The following is a 24,592-nucleotide window of genomic DNA, read 5'->3' on the forward strand; positions in this document are numbered from 1 at the left end:
GTTCTGTGTCATGTCTGTTCTCCCTGTCAGAGAACCTGTTCTTTCTACGCACCTTGAGTTCAGCATCAATACACCATCACATACTGTCCTCTATGTTGCAGAAAATGCATAATCTCAATCTCCTATTTGAAACACATCCCATCAGGTGTAGCATTAAAAAATGCTTGTTCGGAGTACAAATTCATTGGCAGAGTGGATTAAATCAATTTCTTTTGCTTTTCATTAACTTTGCTTTGAATTCATCAGAAGCAAAACATCAACACACATCGACTCGATCATTGACTCTTTCCTGAGCAAATTGTGTTGCATTCTATGACATCATTGAATCACATCTGCATTACACACACACACACACACACACAAAATATAGTGCACACTTGAGCTACTGATGCATTGAAAGTATCACAGAAAGTACACGGTTCTTCTTTTTGAATTTTTTTTTTATTTGGCTCATAAATGAAAACCAGTTGTCAATAAGATAAAAATGATAATTAGTCTATCTGATGCATACAGAAACTCATTAATCATAGCTCATACATCTACAGTACAGATCTCTGTTTATGTGATTTTCTACAGTACATGATGGTGAGTTTTTTATTCACATGAGAAAGTTATTTTCTATTTTTCTCTAATAAATGGTGCAAAAAGAGGATCTTGAACAGTTGCAAGAAGTCACAGTAATCACATTACAAAGACAATGTCATGTGCAACATTGGTGTAAGATGTTATAGTACTTTGATACCTAAAAGCTTTCATTTCTGATTATATAATTCACATTATACATGATACAAAATGTTTATTATCTATTTATTAGCTCAAACAATAGGACATGGGAGAAGATAGACAAAGAAAAGGAACATTTAAAGAATCAAAAATAATAAAAACGTTGATTAAAAAGGTCATTGATCCTCACAGCAAAGTGAAATAAGAATCAGGGTCACAGAACTGTCATGTTAATTTCACAGCTTATTAAGTTTATATGCTGTTTTTCTGTTATGCCAAAGGCTAATGCACCTTAATTAACCCAGACACATCTAACTGAGAGCAATGGTCTCATTTGCAAAATCAACCTGACTGTTCAGTAATAAAGAAGAAATATCTGGTAAAGTTTCACATCTGCTTGTCAGCAGTGCTACAAGACAAACTGCTGCCACCTGTAGTCAGCGTCACATTGTATCATCGGCCCTGCTGGGATTGGTTTCGACACACGTCACACTATCTGAGCATGCTGTAAACTGAGTTGTACTTGTAACTGCAGTAAATTATGTGACATGCGCGGTTAGATGTCGATGCTGGAGGCCTTGCGCAGGCAGAGGGCTGAGTCTGAGGGGATGTCCTGATGACTGATCTCATTCCCTTCTAGTCGCAGTGTTTGCAGTTTGGAGAAATTTGTCACATCTATGATGCTGCAGAAACTGCCCATGGTGAACTCTGAAGTCACAGAACAGAGAGCAGATGATGATGCTTTATTCCGATTTACTTTATTTATGGATACAGACTGTGCAGCAGCATCAAAACAAGCCTTCCCAAATTACTCCAGGAAATGCCAATTATCCTGAGTTAAAAAGTAGTATCTTTAAGATTTTATATAAAGAGCAATTCTGACATTGTACTTGTGAAATAGCCCAAACTGTTTGAATTTTGCAGGAAATAGTGTGTAATAGTGTAGTACTGTTTTACAATCCTTTTTAAAATTAATTTTCTGAAAAGATGTGTGCACAGATAGAGACACAGTGGTTGAGCTGCTTACCTTTGATCTGATTGGCTTGCAGATAAAGATGCTGAAGTGTGGTGCTGATAGAAGGGATTCTTTCCAGTTTGTTGAAACTCAGGTCCAGCTCCACAAGCCCAGTCACATTAAAAGTGTTGGGGGGGATTCCCTTGTCTGTAAGCTGGTTGTGGGCCAACCTGACATACTGCAACTGAGCTAAACCACCCAGAAAGCCCTCAGGTAGAGAGGCAATGGAGTTGAACTCCATATAGAGCTGATGTAGATCTTCAGGGAGAGCGTCAGGGACCTGGAACAGTTAATGAAAAGGAGCATTTTTACTTGGAATAACGTTTTCTCAGTGGATCATTCTGCAAACACATAGATACACAATTACCTTTGTCAGTTTGTTACTACTAATGTCAAGCAGTGTGAGGGATTTCAGTGCCTTCAGCGATGTGCCCATATCTGAGACAGCATTGTCGTGAAGATAAAGGATAGTGAGATTATCCATTCCCTCAAGGTCTGGAGGTGTTACCTAGACAACAGTGGCAATGATTTTAAAGTCTAATGTCTCTCCTGGTGTGCATCCAAGAAAGAGAAGAAAGAACAGAGAGGCTGTGCATGAATGAAGAAAACAGTGTGAAAGACATCACCTTTTCAATCTTGTTGTGGTTGAGCCTCAGGTCTCGCAAGGTGCGAGGAAGGTTTGGAGGAATGCTAGTCAAGTTGTTGTGTTGTAGATATAAACGCTCCATCCCTTCCAACTTCAAAAATACCTAAACATTTATGAGAGAGATTCTAGTTTCATACATTACTTTAGGTTATAAAAGTACAGAAACCTTTGATAAGAATCTCTGAAATACTCTCTAATTCGATAGAGGAGCATGTTGGTGTTTGCAGGCTGAGCTACAGACAAGGAAGAGAAAGACAAACTAAGGAAGCTTTTATCTTAGCTTTGGGCATTAAATATTGTTAGCAGTGGCGCTAAGGAAGGATATACAGATAGTATAATGTACCACTGCGGGGCAGCTAATTACTCATTAGTATGTAAATTGATAGTTGCAGCACATTTTTACTCGGTTGACTGTATTTATATATGATTGGATTGTGCTGGAAAAGGCATATGATTATATTTGTGAGCCAGACATTTGATCAATGAATTGTGAATTGTGATTACAAAGCCTGTAGCTTTTGCCAAAAAATTATAAACTTGTTTGCAGAGTAAAGTTTAAACTTCTGAAATTGGACTCGAGGAGAAAGGAAAACTTTTCCAATTTCTCCCCAAAATCACTTTTCCGCACTAACTCATAAAACAATAAAACTAAAAAGACACAGCCTAGACATCTGCCAGCCATCTGTCAACTGTTTACACAAGCATCACTGCCGAGCTAATGTCTGGATATGCCTGTATGAACTAAATTACCTTGCCAATGCCATCAGATGTCAGCTGGTTGTGATGCATCATGAGCCACACCAAATTAGTTGCATTTACTAGAGCTGAGTCGGGCACAGCTGTGATGGCATTATTTTGGAGGTATAGGTACTTAATGCGGGAAGGAATGGTTGGCATGGCTGTCAAGCCCCTCCCATCACAGTACATGGCGACAGGGTAGGAAGGGGGGCAGTCACACTCGTCAGGACAGGCCCCTCCTGCTGAGTCTGCTTGCAGGGAGCCAAAATATTGTCCGTAGCTCTGCCGTTGAAACAGCCAGCCTAAAGGGTCCAATCCATGCGATAGACAGAGTGGAAGCAGGGCAGACAAGAAAACCAAAATCTCCAGACGCATGGCCATGGTCACACAAATCTCCACAGAGGTCTAATGGGGAAGACATAGCAGTGGTAAAAGTAAAAAATAAAAGTACCCCCAAACTGACAAAATGCATTGGTTCACAGGGTTAAAACATCTCAGAGTAATATACTGATGCAGCTACTGTCTATTCATGCTTTAAGGGCAGGTTCCTCGCTGACATTCTGCACTATTGAGGTAGAGAATTTTCCAAGAATAAATGAGGAAATATTTACCAAACCATCAAAGGGTGAAAACATATGTTGAACATGCATCTTAGGAACAAACCATCATTCTTCAAGAGTGTTTTTCCTGCAAGCCTAAACTTGACTTTTACTGCTATCCTGCCGAGGTTAAATGAACAGTCAAAGGTGCTGACTTTGTTTTGGAAATGTACCAGCCTGCAGAGAGGCACATTCTCAGAAGTCTTAATCCACAGGGAAGCTAGGAGGAAAGAAACAAAAAACCTGGGCTAAAAGGCAGTTTTACAAATGACTTTCACTGCTGCTCAAGAGAGGGAATATCCTCAAAAATTATGGTCCAGTTTTATTTAAATGATCTTTACTTTTATTTCTATGTCTTAGTAGTCTTAGTCTTAGTAGTCTTAGTAGTCCCTTTAAGATATTCACAGCAGCAGTTCAGGCAGTTAAATTATGATGTGTCTGTATGTAAGTGTGTGCTATACATATCTAAATGAGTGTTAAGTAGAATAAACTGTAAACAAATATAACTACCATAAATGTCTGCATTCATCTTGTCTAAGGTCTCATAGAAAAACTCATGCTCACACACATGCATGTACACACAGTCTTACCTGATCAGAGAGACTGGCCCTCTTTGTCCTCTCTCTCTGACTGCGCTCAGGATTGGAGGGGACTCTGACTGTAAAAACTTCCCTTTACTCCTTGCTCTCCTTTCCCTTTTGCCAGCCCTCACTCCACCCCTCGGTCTGTTCTGTTGCTGCTGGTTGCTTCCATCCCCTTAACCAATCGCCTGCACCCCATTGTGTTTGTTCAGGAGTGGCCAACAGCACCCCGACATGTGAACGACGTGAGATGCAGAGGCTTTGAGAGATTGTTCCCATCTGTGTGCAGCACTCTCAGTATCCCACTCTCCTCTTTTCAGCTGAGACTCACTCTTTTTTGCATTCCAGACGGAAAAGCTGAACAATGCCACACAACATGCACTGATGTAACATTTTGAACATTACAAAACAAACTGTGTGTCTTCGAGCAACTAGACTTGTACTTTATGATGCAAGTGCACTAACTGCATTTGTGCTTTATCAGAATCACTTATTTGAAATTGATGACTCTGTAAAACAACATGAAAGGTAACTCAAAAAGTTCACTTGTAAAGGTAATAAGTCAAAGAGTACTAAAGCTGTTCTATAAAATAAAATTCTATAAAACAGCCTGCACTTTGCTCTGTAATCAAATATTAGCTATAAAAGAGAACAGGTTATGTAGAGTGAAGGACTAATGATGGAGTAATTGGAGATTTTAGAGGAAAAGGAGAAAGAAAGTAATCTATCATGGTGGCATTTATTGGATTTTTTCTGATATCAAATATTCCAAATATTCCAGTATTTTCCAACCCATTTTGACTTGTTTTACAGATACAGAGGTAGACATATATGTTTTTTAATGAATTTGTAACAGATCATTGTGGTTTCTCATGTGGTGGCCTTGATAGCAAATGCAAACATGGAATACACATGTATTGAGCAGACAACAAAACTGTATTTTTTTTCTGTTGCATTTTACAAAATACTGGATTTTTGAGGATGTCCACCATGCTCACATTTTATTCCAAAACTTTAGTGTATGGATTCCAGTGATATACTATTTGTATTTCAGTAATTACTGGGTGACAGGACACAGTACCGAACACAAACAATTTTGATGAATCATGTTGATAACTTGTACTGTTTATTATAGTAAAAAAATTAGAGTCAGTCCTCAGAACCATATCACACATGTGATGTAAATTACACATTCAGTCGTGTTAATCTTTGTGTTCGGGGATGTTTACAGGTTTGCTGTCAGCAGGCAAGCCAAAGCCGCACTTCAGGGATCTATTTAGTGAATGGCAGAAGAGGTCTTTCCAAAATTTCAGTCTTTTGTAGAGAGTTATTGGAGCATGGCAGCAGTTGGTAACAAGGATGCTGAAGTAGAGGAAAGCATTTGTCAGCACAGAGCTGCGAATGGAGCAACTACAAAAAAAAAAAAGGTCACAGGCTCAAATATGCAACTACATCATATTTAGGAAGGAACATGATAATGCTAATTAGGTTATTTTTCATTATCTTAAACACTGAGCACCTTGTTCCCTCCTTCAGTCCTGTTTTGTTCTTTCATGCCCCATGTAAGAACCCATGGAAACAATTCTATACATACCTTTATCATAAAATGTATTAAACTGTAAGTCATGGGCGGTATTTTCATATGGCTATGGGCAATAAGTTTAGCAGCTGAGTGGATCCAGCTTGCTCCATTCTTCTTCAACAAACTTACATCTTGTAAAGAGTTAAACGAAAACATGTGTGACAGTCTTCTCATGATGTCTGTCTGGTCTTGCTGTGGGCCTCTTCCTGCCTCTGAATCGTCTCTCCAGCTAGAACTCCATCTGGACATGCATCTTGTTTTTTTTTTTTGTTTTTTTTTTTTACTTACTTTTATTTTTCATTTTACCAGTTGTAATATATAAAATCTATTTCAACAGTTCCTGCATATGTTTATCTGTATTCTTTTCTCTCTGGACAAACTTCTGTCATGTCACTCAGGAGAACTTGTCTTTATTATTGACTAAATAATTAGATTTACACATGCGGATGAAGCGTCTGGACCTTACGTGTGTGGAACTGAAATTCATTGAACAGCCAGGAAACACATGAAAACATTGCTTACATGGGAAAACTACTGACTGAAGATTGAAGTGTATTACTTCTATGTGGTATTTATATTTCAATCCAACCAACCGAGGGAAACATATGAGTCATGTGAGTGTTTCTACACTGAAGAACACACTATTATCAATTTTTAATATATATTTTTTTTATCATTATCACTACTAAGAAGTTTCCTCTATGAAACACAAAATCCTCATAAGAAGTCAGGAGGATGGTTGGATGACACGATGTTAAGCACAGCAATTTCAGTCATTCATGTGTACATGATGTGTGCTCGAGAGACATACAACATAATGCCTCAGAACATATAACAACCATTGCTTTTCTCTCTGGAACACCATCTAGTCCTGCAATCCCTGCATAAAAGGAAATCTCAGTCCAGACTGTTCTCATGTCTACCAAATGCTTTCAGAATTGTAGCATCCCTCAGGACCATCAACAGTCTCTTCAAGACAGCTCTGAGGCAGTCTTAAGAAGTCTGCAACAAGCTCTGAACATGTTGCATATTGGGGAAGATATTTTTTTTTATTTCACACACACCACTATGTTGCTCTGAACTTAACCAAGTAGTTTCTCTGCACAACCTAAGCACAATTTTGTTAAAAAAAAAAGCAAACCTGTTGATGTATTTGTACTTGTATGTTTATTGCAGGGATAAAACCCTTGATGATTAACAACCGAATTAACATTTGGACATTGGTGAGGTGGTTTATAACTAAGCCTTAATTCAGGATACCTATGTTCAACTCTCAGGAGCGCAGAGAGGATGTTTTATTTATATTCCCATGTACATGTTACAAAGCCGAACATAGTCGACATAATGACTCATGTCCACAAAACATCTCCCTACGACATGTTACTGTCTGTTCAGAGTCCTAACTACAACCACATCCGTCATAACAAAGAGGATTTACCTTCTCATGTTTCCCCCTTGCACCAAAGGTTTGTCTTCTTTTTATCGCTGCCTACTTGTTTGGCACGAGCAGGTGTTGCCAAATCTTGTGATAAAAATAAGCAACCCAGTCTATAAAAAAAAAACAAAAAAACACAAGTCTAAAGTTGCTCATAATAAAAGGACTTGGCAAGTCTGGAGCATAGTACAGTAACAGTGTCTGTAGCAGTAGGCATTGAAAGCTCCATTAGGATGTAATAGTGCAATTAAGGGGCAACCATGTCTACATGATAAGAAAAAGATCAGCCTACTCTCTATAGTTTATTTCAATGATTTGTTTTAGTCAGAATATCACCTTATTTATTTTTAGGCTTTGAGAGAATGGCATGTATTTGGCAGTTATGTATTCAGAGCAAGGTCTTAAACTAGTTGATATCAGACAATTTATCAACTAATTTATATTGTTGCCCATGTAGGTTAAGCAATTTGTCTTACACTAGTCTCAGTATGGAGAGACACACTACACTACATATTACTTCAGTCACTGGACTCAAAAGTTGAAAGTTCAGCATTTTATTTCTTCACCGTCCCATCTAAGTAAGATGCAGATATAAACCCCTTCTTAATGAAATGTGATCCTCGGGTTTCCTAACAAAGCTTTAATATGTGATGATTCGGAGGTGAGAATCACCTGATCTTCTGGATGTAGCTTTATATATGAATATTTTTTCAGAGTGGCATTAGGCTATTCTTATCACTCTTAAAGTATGAAATTCTGAGCCTATTTTTCGAAATTGCCGACATGTTTCTTTGAGTTCCTTGGAAAGCTTTTGAACACTTGTCTCAGAGCTACATCAGCACTCTGACTGATCGCAGAGCAGCCCTGTCAATGCTTGTCAACACTAAAGTATATCAGAGGAAAAATAATAGAAAACTCTTCTGGCTTTGTGCCTCGCCCATTTTTTTTTATATTGCTTCTATCTTAGTGTATCTATTGCATCTAACATCTGACAGTAAAAGGCTTTGAACATAAAAAGGAAAGGAAGGAAGGAACAGCCAGATGCCCGCATTGCATAGAGATGAGTTGGGGAAGTACAGAGGACATTTTTCTTTTCTTTGTGTCCGCAGGCATCTGTGGATGCCAAATGCAGCAGAAGGGAGCTGTCAGTGTTCGGCACATTCTTGCAAAACACCATGAAAGTCAGATTCAGCGTTTCAGTGTGACTTTAAAGAGTAACGAAAGAACTCCTCATCTTAGCTACTCTCTGAAAAGATCAGATGTGCTGTTTGGCTGAGTGTTTATCACCTGTGAAATGAACTGTGAGGAATTGAGACCCTTTACTCATTACTGACTGCTGAAAGCCTCGCAAAGCTTAAAGGTCAGTTAGTCCTTCAATATAACATCAAAGATCTGTTTTTATGAGATGGTCAAATTGATAAACTTGTTGTGAGTGTGACAGAGAGATAAGGTCTCCATATAAACAACATAAAGAAATGTAGTAAGTGACACATGTGAGTAAGAAACAGAGTGTGCAGCAATTCAAATTTAAAATGAGAGATAATTGATTCTTGCACTTCAAAGCAAGAGGCCAAAGTAGACTTTGGGTAGTCTTAACCACATCCCTCCCCCACTCATATCCGTCTTCCCTGTCTCTTACCTGGGTCAATAGCAGCGCTACGATGGGATCAGATGTTTATCTTTTGTAGACTTCAAATATGTTATCACATCCAGCATCAGGTCGGTGAGGACAAAGACACATTTTTTGTAAAGCACTTGTATGCTAAACTGTCCTATAATGAATGAAGCTGTTCTCTCCTCACGCCACCACGCAGTCATGTGGCATTAATGAATTTGCAGCAAAAACAAAAGAAAAATGTGGGTTCTGCCTACACTTAGAATTGAATGTTGTTAAAAATGTTTAGCTTGTTGGTAAAGAACAGAGCTCAGAAAAACACAGTGCGAGAGGAATAACTCAGATCCGATTCACAGTGTTATCACCAGCTTATGATGCGCGCCACTCATGACCTGTGCGAGTTTTTATTTGATTACAATGTTTGTCCATCTCTAATTCTCTCATTTCCTGGGTACTAAATCGAACCTTAACCATAACCTTTACACGCCTAACAGCTAAATCTTAGGCGAACCAGACTTTTACTTCCACAGCGTGATTTACACACACACACACACACACACACACCCTCCTTGCAACTACGAATACAACAAGAGTCTTTTTGAAGAATTGCTGACTCTCACCTTTATTCAATGCCTTACTGTGTATATCTAACCTTTCCTCCCACACCTTTTTATACAGTGTGTTAAACAATAATTAAACATATATCAACGCTGCAAAATTTTTTGGAATGATGGTCTTCATGGCACTCGGACAGTGTGGCTCCTTGAGGTAATTTGAACCATGGCAGTCCAGGGCACAGGGGCAGCAAAACCATGCGATAGAAAGCAGATGTCCATGTGCGCACACATCCATGTAGATCACACACAGATGTTCAAGATTACACCACATCAAGCTTCTCATCTCCTTCTCATATGGACAAAAGCAGATGCTCTTTGTGTGTATATCTTAATAATGGGTTGTAGCTAAATTCAGGTTAACTTTCTTTGAATTCTCCTGAGCTGAGAAGAAAAATATTTATCCTATGGTGAGTGTCATGGTGACGAAGAGGGATGTGTGCAGCTTTAAGATCACTACGTCAACACAATCGAAGGGACCATGAACCTGAAGGGAATTACGTAAGAGAATATGGTGAAAAAACTAATCCCATAGTGATAATAATGATGGTTTTGCTTTCGACTTTTTCATTTTAGTAGTTATGAAACATCATATTCACGAATGCCATCTCATCAGTATACAGTAGTGTACTGGTGTCATTGTGTCTGCCTGCGTCCTTGTTGTCACCATGTAGCCGTTTGCTGTTTATTTATGAAGAGATAGTGCCATCTAGTGTAGGTGACAGAAAAAGCTGAGCAGTGGGACGAAGCATAATGGAATCATCAGATAGATAAATACTTTAATGATCCCATCCCGAAGGAAATTTGTGAAAGAGGGGAACATGGAAGAAGAAACACACTCAGTCAGTTTCAGTTGATAAAACAATCATTTGAACAGTCAGTGGTAATTATTGTTGATCTTTACACTTCTCATTCCCATCTTGTTACAACGTCCTGCTGTGTAAATCTGCATGAAGGCATTAACACTGATGTTTTTTAGATGCGTGTCACATTTCTACAGACCAGTCACATCCCCCACATTGCTAACACCCTATAGTAGCAACCTCCTTCAGCAGGACAGCAGTGGGACTCAAAAAATGCTTCGAAGGGACTCAAAGCCCACACAAAAATAGAGTGAGGTGTTCTCTTCCAAACTCCAAAAGAGATCTATTGCTAACGTTCTGGTATCGAAGACTCCACGGCAACGTCACATGTTCTTTCTTCTAAACCCTGACTAGTCTCTTATCTTTCTGTCTGAAAGCTTATGAAAAGTTACGAAATGGACTTTGAAATGAAACTGACAACGTTTTGGCCTGAACTTTAAATTTTCTCAAGTCACAAGTTCAGAAAAAGTTATAGTTTAGTGATATTTGGTATGCTGCCACAATATCTGGCAGTATGTTTAAAGATCTGATAACCAAACAGGTTTAAAGTTGGCAGGAACAGCCAACTTCTGCTAAACAGGAACATTTTTACAAGATGATGAGTCATGAACAGACATTAACAAGAAATTACCTCCGGAAAACAGCAAACTCATTTATCTTTGTACAACATGACGTCCTTTTTCTCAGAGGTTAAATCAGATCAGAAGTCTTGTTTTGTGTTGCTAAAGAGCGTCTTTGGTCATACTGAGATCACTGTAGATAGCATCTGCCTGCTTTTTTTTTTAACTTTTTACTTTATCAGTTTTCAGCTTTGATGAGTAAGGTCCTTTCTGTGAATAAGGTTTTAATAATTACATGTGATTACATAAAAGGCTTGGAGTCATTTGAAACAGAGATGTGTCCTATTGGTGAAAAATTCATCATGTTTTCAGTTATGATGATTTGGCTAAAAGAAGTATACTGACATTTTTTGCCAAATCAAATTACTTTAAACCTTGTCACTCTGCTGACCAGCATCTCTCATCTTGGAGTGTGACTAAGCAAAAATCTTATTTCTTAATACATTTTTCACCCATTCCTTTGGTAGAATTTCAAACTTTGATCTTGATTCGTCTGCATATGTGCTGAGCTAAGTTTTCTTTTCTTTCTCCTTCTGTCTGTAAAATGAGAAAGTATTTTCATATCAGCCTGTTTGTCTGAACTGTCACCAATCTTTTTCACCTGGAGCCTATCCCATCTAGTTTTCTAATCTCTGTGTATAAGTTCTGTGATTTTCTGACTAGTGAGCTATCCAGGATGTACTTCACCTCTTGCCAATTACATCTTTAATATTCCAGGATTAAGGGGGTATAACTGACAGATCTATTTTTGAATTTAACTTTTTTGCAGACTATGTGTCCCCACAGTGATAAATAATTTAATTTAAACCCTTTATCTCTAGCTGCATAACTAATGATACCTATCCAAGAGTTTCAAAAACTGCAGTTCTTTGAATGGAGACTTGAGGTTGACTCCAAAAGTGAGTCAGTGTCCATGTCACAGTTTAGAGATCAATGAGTTCATCAGTCACGTTTAGAATGTTACTCGTCACTTTTGATGATCTTCCCTCTTGAGCAGAAGTCTGCTGTTCCTGCCAGCTGTAAACCGGTTAGTTGAGCTGAGGCAGCTTTTTAAATGTGGCGACATGCCAAAAGTAGCACGTTTAACTCCACTAGTGACCTGAGTTTTAAAGTTCATTCAGTACACAAGCTGACAATCTCCATTCAATTTACACACAGTATAATACACAGTATAGTAGCAAATATCAAATGAAACAGTGACGTCATCTCGCCATCACTGTCGGAACGAGTGTGCACTGATTTGTGTCAAACGCAACTCTCATTTTGGAATTCTTTTGGATAATAATTTACACCTTGTGTCACCAAAGTGTGTACCTGAACCACACATACTCGCATTCTAGCAGTCTATGTCTGACCTACACAATCATAAACTTCATGTAAGAATTACACTGAAACCCCTGCAGAAGCCCAAACTATATATTCAGAGGAGGAAGTGTTACACGTCCTGTAAAATGTTCTTATTATCATATTGAAAAGGAAGTGCTCATCATGACTCGGAAAGTCTACCGTGAGTGTGATTCAGTGTGGTTTTTCTAGAGGGAGCTGTTTTTGTTCTCCAACTTTCTTCTTTTCCCACCACACTCCCCTCATATTTGGGGAAGAATCTGGAATCGCTTTACTCTCTTCTGCACAGATGCTTGCAAGAAGCTTCCTTTAACACACATGCAGTGCAGTAAAAGACACACAAATACACACACATACACACTTATACACAAAGAATGGTCTCTTTGGCTCCCCAGGTACTTTGTGGCTTCAACGCCTTCAGGCAGAGCACATACAGTACTGTAGACCCCAGTCCCACAGACAGACACACACACACACACAAATAAGTATTTAGTGCTAATCCAAATCTCAAACTCCAACCACTGAAATACACCAATGTAACAAGTGAATTTCTTTATGTTTGCTTGCACCAGTGTAATGTGTGTGTGTGTGCAAGTAAACACGTTTCCTCAAATGATGTGTTTTCAATTTTTACCTTGGACTGAGAGAGGGGGAAAAAGGAAGACGTGAGTGAGGGAAAATTATGGAGGAGGTCTAGTGTCTGGGATGTGGGCAGTGTTTGAAGAGGAGGAATGCATCAGACAGTGGGCAAACATCACTGGTAGCTTGAAAACACACACTCTCACATACACAAACGCAGATGCACTCATATACACACACACCCATACAGCTCCCGAGGGCTTCATAGAGGATTTAAGACAACCTGTCTTCTTTCTGTAGCTACTGATCAAACAGGTAAGTGTCAGTTTGCTGTTTGTTACTTGTCTGACTCCATTTCCTCTTTGTTCAGGGCAGGCAAAACTGAAAATGATCACATCTACAGTGTGAGCTTGTTTTACTACAGTAATCTCCTGGCAACGCTCTGAGCATGTGCTTTACTACTACTGTAACGCTTTAAGGAAAAATACAGCATTGCAAACATGTTGATCAAGTTAAATTCCCTGATATTTCAAACTTTGCTTGGACATTGTCATGTTATAAAACAACTTGGTGTGTGTTTGTGTGTGTGTACTTGAGTGCATAACTTATTTGTGGAAGTTTCCATAACCAAACACTGTAGATGCAGGTGGGGGGGGGATTTTTATGCAAAAGAAACCATCTCCACCTCTGCTTTATTTCAAAACAGTTTTCATTCAGTTTGTCACTCAAATTATTTGTGTCAGATGGATAATGGTGTGATTGCATTTCATATTCAGATGTTCAGGTACTTAAAGTCCAAGTTTCTTGGTTCATCAGTGACTTTTTCTGAAATGTGAAGCTGAATGTTAAGCAGGGCTAATCATTAGCAGCCACGCCAGTGGCTCTTCATAGCTGTACACAGAAACACAGCTGCCTAAACTCACATGCCATTTGATAAAGTTCATCATGCTCATTATGGTAGTGTAGTACATTAACATTTGTTACCTGGCAGCAACTACAGCACCCATTAAGCTGATTTACTCTGAGTAGATTTAATGCCACACGGTTAAATGCCACCACTCCACCAATCAGTCAAGTTATAGTTTGCCTCCGTTTCTGTCATATGATATACTGTAAGCTGCGGAGTCTTGGGGGAATTTCCTGAAAGGTCTTGAGTGTAATTATATTTAACCATTAAAGCTGAAGTTGTGGCCATGACAGATGGCAATGCTGCAACAAATCTTCAAGTTCTAAAATGACATTTCACACACTTCTTCAGTCTGTCAGCAAATCACTGGTAGCTTGAAAACACACACTCACATGCGCAGATACACCCAGACACACCCATACTGCAAAATAAAATCACACTTTGGAGGTACACGTCCATGATCAGTCTTCCAGGTTTAGCTTCTGATCAGATGTGAAATTTGGTTACAATCTTCTTTGTACTTAGCATAAAGGTTTTTTTTTTGGTTTTTTTTTTGCAGAGCCACCTTATCAATCAGTACCAATGAAGCTGATGACCTGTCACATTTTATCCTGTTTGAGAATCTCAAAAAGCAAAAGGAAATAAGCTTTTGAAGTCAAATTTTAAATGACCAAAGTCATTTGGAGTCATCACCTCTACCTTATTTCAATGCAATCTAATGACAGAAAAGTCACAAATGCCAGAGTACGTGATTGGAATTATCTATCAAGTTATAGTCAGTTTTGTAGGTGGTCAGGATGTACAAGAAAAGTTGTATATCTCATGTTCTGGTGTGTGACAATACTCAAGATATTACTGGTCATTTAGCTCATTAAGACTTCTGCCCTTGAGACCCAGTTCCAATCTTTTCGCAAAATACAAATCCAATCCAATCCAAAAACTGACTTAAGTATTTACAGTTAAGGCCAAATACCAGTTTTATGAGGTCACTGTGGCTTTGGCCTTTGGCCCTCCAACATCAGTATTATTTTATCCCAATTTATTGTTTCTATCACATGAAAGAAATTCCTTTAAAGTGCTCAATCATTATGGCAATCTATTGATTTCACAATCATTTATTACACGAGATAGACTAAATTGGATTTGCTGCAAGCATTAGAAGTATATTAAAATGTGGAGTTTGGGAATTACAACTGGGAGTCACCTTCAACTAATGGCCAAAAATGGTCCAATCTGATGCTGCTGAGGTTATATTTGTCAAGCTATAGTATTACTTCATTCTATACCACCTGTAACACAGCTCCAAGGCACGTTTTGTTACACTGTGCTTTCCTGGTAATTTCCCTCACAATCATTGCCCCCAGGGTTATGTTGGAATCATGTAGCTCCACTATCTGAGCTACTATCTGACACCTACGTCATGGCTCACAGGCATCACCAAAGTTGTAGAGAGCCTCAGAGGAACTGATGAAACACAATTCAGCATAGCTTTAACAAGCAAAATCTGTTTTGTCTTAACTTCAATTTGCAGGATCTCTGAGTGTCTTCATGGCTTTCCTGTTCTGTGGAATGCTGTTACTGCTGTGTGGCTGTGACACTGCCGATGCTACTGCAGTCACTGACATTGACTATGGAGGTGTTCCTCTGTGGATTAACCGCCTGCTGGGTGAGCCTAGTGTGCTAAGTCTGCAAGGACGAATGGACCCTAATTGGTTCCGAGCTAACAACCCCCAGGCCTGCCCCGAACAGTGTGACTGTCCCATTCAGTGGCCCACGTCACTCTACTGTGACCACAGAGGCCTCAAAGACATCCCCAACAGGCTGCCAGACAGAACTGAGTACTTGTTTTTACAGGTAGGAAGTACAGACACTGGCGTTGAGAGTCTTTTATTTCTACAGCAGTCTGCCACTCATCTGACGTGGTTTTAAAGTCCTTGTTCACATTGTACATTTTCCCCAGCGCTAACTGTTTTCGGTTGTTTTCAGGGTAACAACATCTCATCACTGTCCTCCTCTATGTTGGTCAATATCACCGGGCTACGCTGGCTCATCCTGGACAACAACCAGCTGCAGAGTGACAAGCTGGAGCAGGCCTCACTACAGAACCAGACCGAGCTGCGCTACTTGTTTGCCAACCGCAACCATCTAACTTCAGTGCCCAGTGCTCTACCAGACGGACTCAGACAGTTGCGACTGGCCCACAACAACATCAACAGCATCAGCAAAGGAGCTTTCAAGAACCTGCATAACTTGACACTGCTGCTGCTACAAGGAAACAAGCTGCAAAGCATCGCAGAGGGGGACCTCAAAGGTTGTTAAATGCGCCATTTCCCTTCTTTGTACATGCAGAATTTATTTTTGAATGTCTGAAATGGAATAAGAGGAACCACTGTGACGTTCCAATTCAAGTCTACTAGGGGTTTCCAGATCAAATCACTTATTTTGTCAATTATCTACAGATGAAAAATTAATCCAAATGTACAGATTTGTGCTTGATGTACAAAGCTCCAGTCAGTTTGGTACATCTTAGTTTTATTTTTGCCAAACAGAAATACCCCACAATGCACCATAACACACTGTGTTTGAGCATTTCATTTTTATTGGTATATTTAAAAAAATGAAATGCTCAAACGGTATAAAAGCCATACCCATTTAATAAGTATTGTTTAATTTCATAGAAAATCATTGAGTGTAGTTTCATGTTGCAATATAAGCTCCCATGATAATACTATGTTGAGAAATGATCACATAAAAATTGAGGTTGTATATATTTTGTAAAAGAAATGAATGATCTATGTTACATGTGCCTCACAAAGATGTTATTTTCTAATCATCTTTTAGGCCGAATCATCCAAATTAGCACGTTTGCATCAATAGTAAATACAAATAGAAAAAAATATATCAGAGATGGGAAGTGTGCCACAGAATAGCCCAGATTTATATTGCTGTACAATAAAGGTAAATCAAATAAAGTCATTTAACAAACAAAAACAGTTGATCTAAATTAGCTGGAAAGTAAAAGTAAAAGTACTCTTACACGTTTATCCTTTTCGTGCTATTTTAAGTCAAGGGGGAAAGCAGCAGCTAGATATGATGCATAAGAAAAACTTCAAGTTGTTACATTATGATGCGTCAGTGACTGCTGTCGCAACTATCTGTTGGGTATATCTTAACATCTTTCTCTGCACTTGAGAAAACACTATTTGCAAAGGAAAAATGGCCAAAGACTGTGTCTGACTACGCAAATGTCTGACTCTGTTCTTTCAAACATTTGTCAGGATTATTTTGTGAATCTCCTCCTCTTTTCTTATAGGCCTGGTAAGTCTAAACCTGTTGGACCTGAGTGGAAATTTGTTTTCGACAGTCCCCGGGCATCTACCTCCCTCTGTGCAGCAGCTCTATCTGTCAAACAACTCTCTCACTGGGTTGGATGAGGACAGCTTTGACGGCTTTCTCAACTTGAAGTATCTGCGTCTCAGCCACTGTGGTCTGCAGAGTCATGGCATCCACGCGCATGTCTTTAATTACCCCAGCCTGGTGGAGCTGGACCTCTCTTACAACAAACTAACCACCACTCCCACAGTCCCCACCACACTGCAGTACCTCTACCTGGAGGCAAATGAAATTCAAGGTGATGTGCATGTTCACACGGAAAACAAAAACAAACACAAACGCATCACCTTTCACATTTCTTATGTATCGTGTTATTGACAAGCTTGTGCATACACACACATGTTATCAGTGAGTTAAATGGCTGAGCACTTGAGGTCTGACAAACCCTGCTGTGATCGAAAGAAAGAGATGTGGAAAACGACACAGAAAAGTTTCCCACCCTCAGTCTCTTTGAACATGACCAGCCTTTATGTCTGCATATGGACATGGGAGGGGCTCAAGTTGGTGAAATGTGAGAGGGGGGTGGAGAAAAGAAAAATGGAGGGGATATCGGCCGGTTGGTAAAGTAGGTTAGCAAAGAGGCAGGGAAAGTGGTACGAAAACATCTGTGATGAATGTAAAGGTAAGAGCCCCAGATGAGCCAGAAGCACATGCTGTTCCCCTTCTTCAGTCTCTCTTTCCCTCTCTCCCTGTCTGCTCCCCTTCACTTTAACTTATGTCATGCTGCAGCAGCCTACCCTGCAGCAGCCAAACTGTGACTCACATCACCACCCAACAACAGTGACCTAGGGTGCAGTTTTGTTTCTGGCAAAGTAAGAATATGCTCCTGTTCCTCAGCCTGTGATCTAGCAGACAGAGGGGCTGTGTACTAATGAGACAGACAGACATCAAAACAGTCCCACAATAAACCTACCTCATCGTCTAGCAAGTAACTTGAGATCTACCGCAGTTCCTGTTTGCCAAAGCCAACAGTGTGGGCTGACAGAAACTCTACTTCTGAATTGCCGGAAAGTAAAAAAAGTATACTGTGGTTTCCTATGCCTCCGTTTTCACTAAAGCACCTGCAAGACATCTAATGATGAATGCAGACCTTGCGAATAGAAAATGGGCGCTTGCAAACAAAGCTATTTTGAATAATTGCAGTATATAAGGTGCTTCAATTTAACAAGTTACATGTCATAAACACTTTGTTCATGATGTGAAATCTTAGCTCTCTGGACTGGCTACAACAATGTCTTAACAGGATACTGACTGTCGCCCTGTTGAATAATAGGTCTCTAATAATGAATATCTGTTTAAAAAATCCTGTCTGCTTTCTGTCTGTTCACCACAGAGTTCAACGTGACCAGTTTCTGCAGAGAGGTGGGACCTCTGTCCTACTCCAGGATAAAGATCCTACGATTGGATGGAAATAAAATGACCTACAACCAGCTGCCCCCTGACTGGGTTTACTGCCTGCGAGTGCTTCAGACAATTTATGTTTGACTCTGAGCATTCATTGAATGCAAGTACTGTATGTACCTTCCAACCCCATCTGGTGCTGTAAAGTAAATCATGACTAAACTTCAAATTTTTGTTTTTGTTGTTGAGTTCATCATTTGCGAACTCAAATAACTTGACATTAAACCTTGAAACCTCAATGAATGGCTCTAATTCATTCTGTCCTCAGTCTAAAGAGACACTGCCAGGCATTAAAAGGAAAATAAACCTTCAAAAGATGTCAAAGCATAAACACTGCATTTGCACAGTGCTGTTTCATAGTAATGCCAAAAGCAATGACAAAACTCTGCCATATTCCCATCATTATGAGGTTCTGCTTCATCACATTTGCACATCTCTGTGTTATTACTGAATTTCAGTGGCACAAACTTTAATTTCTGACTTCACTCATGAGCTCTGGTTAAACTGAACAGTTAGGGGAAGAGGAAACATAAATGGTATGATTTAGTATATTTCCCATGAGAGACTCTGACTCATTTAGCTGGGCAGTGTGGAACAGCCACACCAAGAGGCACATGCATCCAAAGGAAAAGGAAAATGTTTTGACCCAGATACTAGAAAATCATGAAGACCTGTTTTCAAACTTCCTCTGACATCAACTGCCATAAGTAATGCAGACAAACGTGATTCACATTACATTTACTGTGTGTAAAAATGAACTACAATAATTAGATCATTTGAAAAGAAAATGACTTCTGACCTAAAAACACAATCTTAACAAAATGTTGCTCAGCATCATTCTGCATAGGTGTGTCCAAACATTTGGGGACTGCACATAGAAATGATTAATTGTAAAGAAAACACATGATAGAGAGGTGCTGGAGTAAAGCCAGCGAACTCTGCAGACCACCCACAAAAAATGCAGATGAATAGTAATCCAAAGTGGTAATCCAAATACATATTGATACACATTACTGTATGAAATATCTCTCCTAAAGTCCAAGATACAAAAGAAAAATACAAATCAAGTCTGAGACAATATTTTTCCATTCAGATAAAGTTGGGAGAAAAAGGGAACACACTCTCTCCCCCCTTATCGTTTAGCTTTGCTAAATTCCTGGATGCCTATATATCTTGATTATGTATTCAAAAACATTTGTGCATTTTTAAACAAAATGCAATTCTGATTTAGAGAAAAACAGTCACCTCCCCTCTGATCTGATGCATCTGACATTACAAGCATTTAAGTTATTCTCCTCAGAACTAATGTTATATTTCCTCACTTCTCTTAAACTGTTTGGAACACCCCCTGTGGAGGTCAGCATCATACTTTGAAAACTTCAACACAGTATGAGTCTGGCCGTGATTTCGACAGAGCAAATGAAACAATGAAACGATCCATTTTCATGATTTTAAAGATTTGGGATTTTAACTTTTAACATCTCTGCACTTTGTTTTTGCACTCTGCATCATATCATGTTGTGTACCACAATCTCATAATCCGTTAAATTGAATGAAGAAATTAAATGGACAAACATAATTCCATTCAAATTGCATCTAAGTGTGTCAGCCTGTGGCAACAAACACACAGCACGATTTAATGTCGTGCACATGGCTGGCAAGCGAACCCAAAAACAAGATGCAAATCGGGAAATCCAGAATCAGCAAGAAGGTTTTTATTACAAAGAACTGAAAGTGTTTAGAGAAATCATAGCAGAAGAATTAACAAGGTGCCAGACTGAGTAATCGGAATTGCTCAGTGAATTCAGGAGCCAAATTGAAAGAATGCAGAGACAATCCAGAGGAGTTTAATGAAAAGACAAAGGCGCACGGAGTCTGGCCAGAACCCAGGGGCAGAAGGACAAAAATGATCTCAAATAAAATTGGCTTGAAACAAGACTGTTAGTTGAATCAACAATCTGTTACACAAGAGGGCCAGTACATATAGGAGAGGAGATTGAGGCCATGGTCACCTGACGCTTGTGCGCCTGACCAAGCTCCTGTAATCCAGCACAGGACAGACAATTTGTGCCATTTGTTTTCATGGGTTTTTCAGAGGTCTTAAAAAGATGTTTTCTAAAATAGATTTTTCTAACATAGATAGATGCTACATGCCAGGATGAACAAAAAAAGCCCCTTGGAGGTATAAGCTACACCCAACAGGAAGTCGGCCATTTTGGTTGGCACTCAACACCTCATAATAAAGGACTATCGCATGTGTTTGAGTGTCTCTGCGTGTGCCGTGTACTTCTAACCCAATCCACCACCATATTTTCCAGGTGACACTATGTCTAATAAATGCTGTGAGTGTGTCTGATGGTCTGACTGGACTTGTACTATGTCTGGATCCACTTTTAACAGGGAAAGGAGACTCACACAGAGTTTCTTTGAAAGACAAGCATTAATCATAAAAGTGTGTATAAGCTTGTTCCAGGGACGGCCAGCCAGCTGTCGACTGAGTGCCCATGAAGTCATGGTGAAGGGAAACAAGCTCAAGGAAAAAGTTCATCGCTTCCATACTGCTACTGAGACTTTGCAAACACAACACAAGCTACATAACTTTAAGGAACAGCCCAACATTGTGAGGAACATGTTTAGACACTTTACTTCAAGTATATACGAGAGGTAGCAATTGCCACATCTAACTATTACTTACTCAATAACATTTATTTGTCTGCTGCAAAGATGATCCTGCTGGTGCTCATGGCATTTGGAGCACAGGTGAATTAGACCATGGGGGATGTTTTTCTGCCTCGCAGCAAATAACAGGGGGGCTAAAAGCACATGAAACCTTTCCTCCCTCACAGAGAAATGAGGGATTTCACTTGTTTTGGATACTCTGACTTAAGAGCAGTTACTGTGATATCAGCAAACATATCAATGTTTGACCTTGAAAAAAAGGACCAGTTGTTAGTATGGATAAAATAGTTAGAGTCTAGGAAGAAGTTTAGGACAGATCAAACATTTCTGTGAAGCCTTTATTGCACTCACAATAACATGAGTTGATTAACGTGTTAACTTTAGTAAGATACAGCGAGCCGTTAAATAATGTTTTACCCAGGTGCTGTTGTTAAGGAACATGCTTAGTGGTTCCTCTTTTATCTCCTTTTGCATAGAACATGCAGGACTATCATATACAAGGGAAAGGAGGTAATGCTTCATGTCCAACAGTGCAGCAGTGGAAATCAAAGCAATACAGATTGTTTGCTATACCGTCACATTCATTTAAATATTAAAGTGATTAAAGTGAGGGCAGGGTATCAGCAACAATTTTTGATGTGACATCAAAAATACACATACATATATGTATATATGTATATATATTATATTTTAAAAAAAATTGGCTGCCTCTCTTTTCTTTTTTAAAACGACCAACCTTAATAAATTAGGTAAAAGTTGGTTGTTCAAATCTGTAGCTTCTCAGGACCACTGCTGCCTTCTCCTGAGTCCTAAAAATGTTACTTTACATTGTTTTCCATTGAGGCCAAGGAAAAGCTTTTCGGACACTCTGTGCCTCCCGACAAAGTGAATCACCCCTTGGCATTTTTCCTATCTTGTTGCATTGTAACCTGTAATTTAAATCCAGCTGAACCTCCACCTTTGAAAGCTCCATATCGTTACATCGTTACACAGCCACAAAGTTAAGCAGTGTAACTATGTACCTTTACTTTGTCCAATGCATATAAGGCATCATGATTACCATGGCAGCTATAGGGGACTTTCATAACATACAATGACAACAGGTCATAATAATATGCTTGCACAAAAAAACATCTGGCTCTGTGCTTTATAGAAGGCTGGTCACAGTATCAGCTCTAATTTTTGTCAGGACAGTGTTTTGTTTTTGTTGGCTATTAAGCCTGTAAATTGTTTGCCTTCAAACATACCAGATCTCAAAATGAAGCATAGATTTACTGGCAGCAATAATAATGGTACTCCAGGGTGAACCACATCTAAATACGGTTGATAGTTTATGTTAGTGAATGCTCTCCAGTAAGAAGACGCAGATGTAAGTTCTCAGGACCTGCCAGCTGTCCTGGGTTTACCTTGCAGAAGGAGGCACAGTGGGCTCAAGTGAAGCATTTTAATACCTTAAAGTCTGCCTGGCATATCAGTGTGAACTGAGCCACTGAGTGGAGTTGCTTTTGTTGCATTAACAGAAAGTCAGTGAGACAGGAATTGCTTTCCAAGGTCATATGCTCCGTCGTTACTTCCAAAAATACTGCTTTTCTCAGCTAAGGATGGTAAGGGAGTAGTAAAAAAATGCAAAATGGGTAATAGATTGTTTTTAAAGAAATGATATCAGATTTGTGTTAAAAATCCAGCTCTAGAGAATTTTTTACTGTTTTGTTTTAATCTCAGATTATGACCTCTTGATCATTAAATACAGACATTCATGCCAGTAGGAGTTTCTCATTGTCAGAGGGGTTATATTTACAGCTATTTAAACACTGAATAAAACTATGGCTGGTAGAATCATTAAAGTTCTGGGCATTCCTCTCATTTGAACTAAACTCTTCCTTAGAAACCACCACTCAAAACAATCTGCTGTGAAGCTCCCCGTAGTGTCATAAGGGCAACATAAAGAGCTGCAGAGCCCAGACCCCTCAAATATCACATCCCTCCGCCCACAGACACACACACACACACATACACTTCCCATGAGTACCATGAACTGGTCCAACTACCCAACACTTGTTAGAATGTCTCTTATGTACCTTGCTGTTGTCAAAAATGAGTAATAGCATAGGTCTGACCTGATATTAAGTGGGTATAGAAAATGGATGAATGGTAATAGTTCCAGATGGTATTGTCTTGAGTCTTGATTTCTATTATAGGAAACTATTGGATTTAAACAGCTGAAAAACATATTAATGTGTGCAGAGACTCAGAGCCCAGGCACCACGTGAGCTGAGAACTGACATCCCAGTTTTACAGGGATAATCACTGATTTTATTGGCCTGTCCCAGGCTGGAACCATGACCAAAATTGTTCGTACATACTCTTGCAGTTTTGATATGCTTCTCAGTCTTCAAACACATTTTGCACCAAATTATATGTAAAACACAAACAAATAAGACAAACAGCAAGATTATTCCCAACATAGAGCTCTAACACAAGACCTAATGGTAAATCACAATATGCACTTTATCACTACTGAGATAGGTGAGGTATCACAAACAGTTAAAGCTTTGTTACACAACAGCTACCCTCATCCAGGCTCTTACTCGAACCACTGGGACACTTTAACTTTACTATTAGCAAAAGTCTGATTTGTTTTGTGTTAAAAAATACTTTTCTTGTCCTTCAGCCGATATTGTTTTTTCCAATCTTGTGCAGAAGTTCAAAGTCAGTAACCTCTGTGCAGCCTCGATTATGTATGAAGCAATGTAAAGCATGACACCGTGCCCTTTCTGATAGTCTGGTGTGTGACTTTCAGGCAAACAACAGTTTTCTCAGAGATAAACAATCTACCATCACATAAGACCACAAAACCTTTGTCAGTGGACCACAAGTGGTTCGGCCTGAAATATTTGAATAAGTAAAAAAATACCTTGAAATAAATGTGTAACAACCAAACACAAAGTGTGATGCGATGAAACTAAATACAGCATAGACAAACATTAACGGGGATTTTGGGTGAGACTGGTGCCACAATGTCCATATCCAGGCCATTGTTATCTGGCTGACAAGTATGTGGTTACAGCTGACTCCCTTTTTAACTCAATGAGATCTTCTAGTTACAGGGAAACAAGTTCAGAGCGCCTTCTAATCCTTTTGATGGCTTTGGTAAGACACGTCTGTCCTGATATGCTACACACTGTCCACAAGAATACTGTCAGGATGAAACTGGTTCACTGTGGAAAAAAGGGACCCCAGAGATAGCAGGCAGACACC

The 24,592-nt window shown here is 39.3% G+C and overlaps 2 protein-coding genes across 2 annotated transcripts; one reads left to right on the forward strand and one right to left on the reverse strand.

Moving 5' to 3' along the window:
* Positions 1-441: 441 nt before the first annotated feature.
* Positions 442-4,568, reverse strand: fmoda (fibromodulin a). Its single transcript, XM_072383176.1, has 6 exons — positions 4,312-4,568; positions 3,135-3,527; positions 2,365-2,487; positions 2,106-2,246; positions 1,751-2,018; positions 442-1,431 (listed from the first exon to the last, which is right to left on the reverse strand). The coding sequence occupies exons 2-6, from the start codon at positions 3,501-3,503 to the stop codon at positions 1,280-1,282; spliced, it is 1,053 nt and encodes a 350-aa protein (XP_072239277.1). The 5' UTR covers positions 3,504-3,527; positions 4,312-4,568; the 3' UTR covers positions 442-1,279.
* Positions 4,569-13,103: 8,535 nt separating this feature from the next.
* Positions 13,104-18,894, forward strand: LOC140304191 (lumican). The gene is made up of 5 exons (XM_072383177.1): positions 13,104-13,269; positions 15,393-15,715; positions 15,848-16,172; positions 17,175-17,492; positions 18,588-18,894. The coding sequence occupies exons 2-5, from the start codon at positions 15,410-15,412 to the stop codon at positions 18,737-18,739; spliced, it is 1,101 nt and encodes a 366-aa protein (XP_072239278.1). The 5' UTR covers positions 13,104-13,269; positions 15,393-15,409; the 3' UTR covers positions 18,740-18,894.
* The last annotated feature ends 5,698 nt before the right edge of the window (positions 18,895-24,592 follow it).

The sequence above is a fragment of the Leuresthes tenuis genome, unplaced genomic scaffold (assembly GCF_036924035.1).
Source record: "Leuresthes tenuis unplaced genomic scaffold, fLeuTen1.0.hap1 SCAF_3, whole genome shotgun sequence".
Classification (NCBI taxonomy): Eukaryota; Metazoa; Chordata; class Actinopteri; order Atheriniformes; family Atherinopsidae; genus Leuresthes; species Leuresthes tenuis.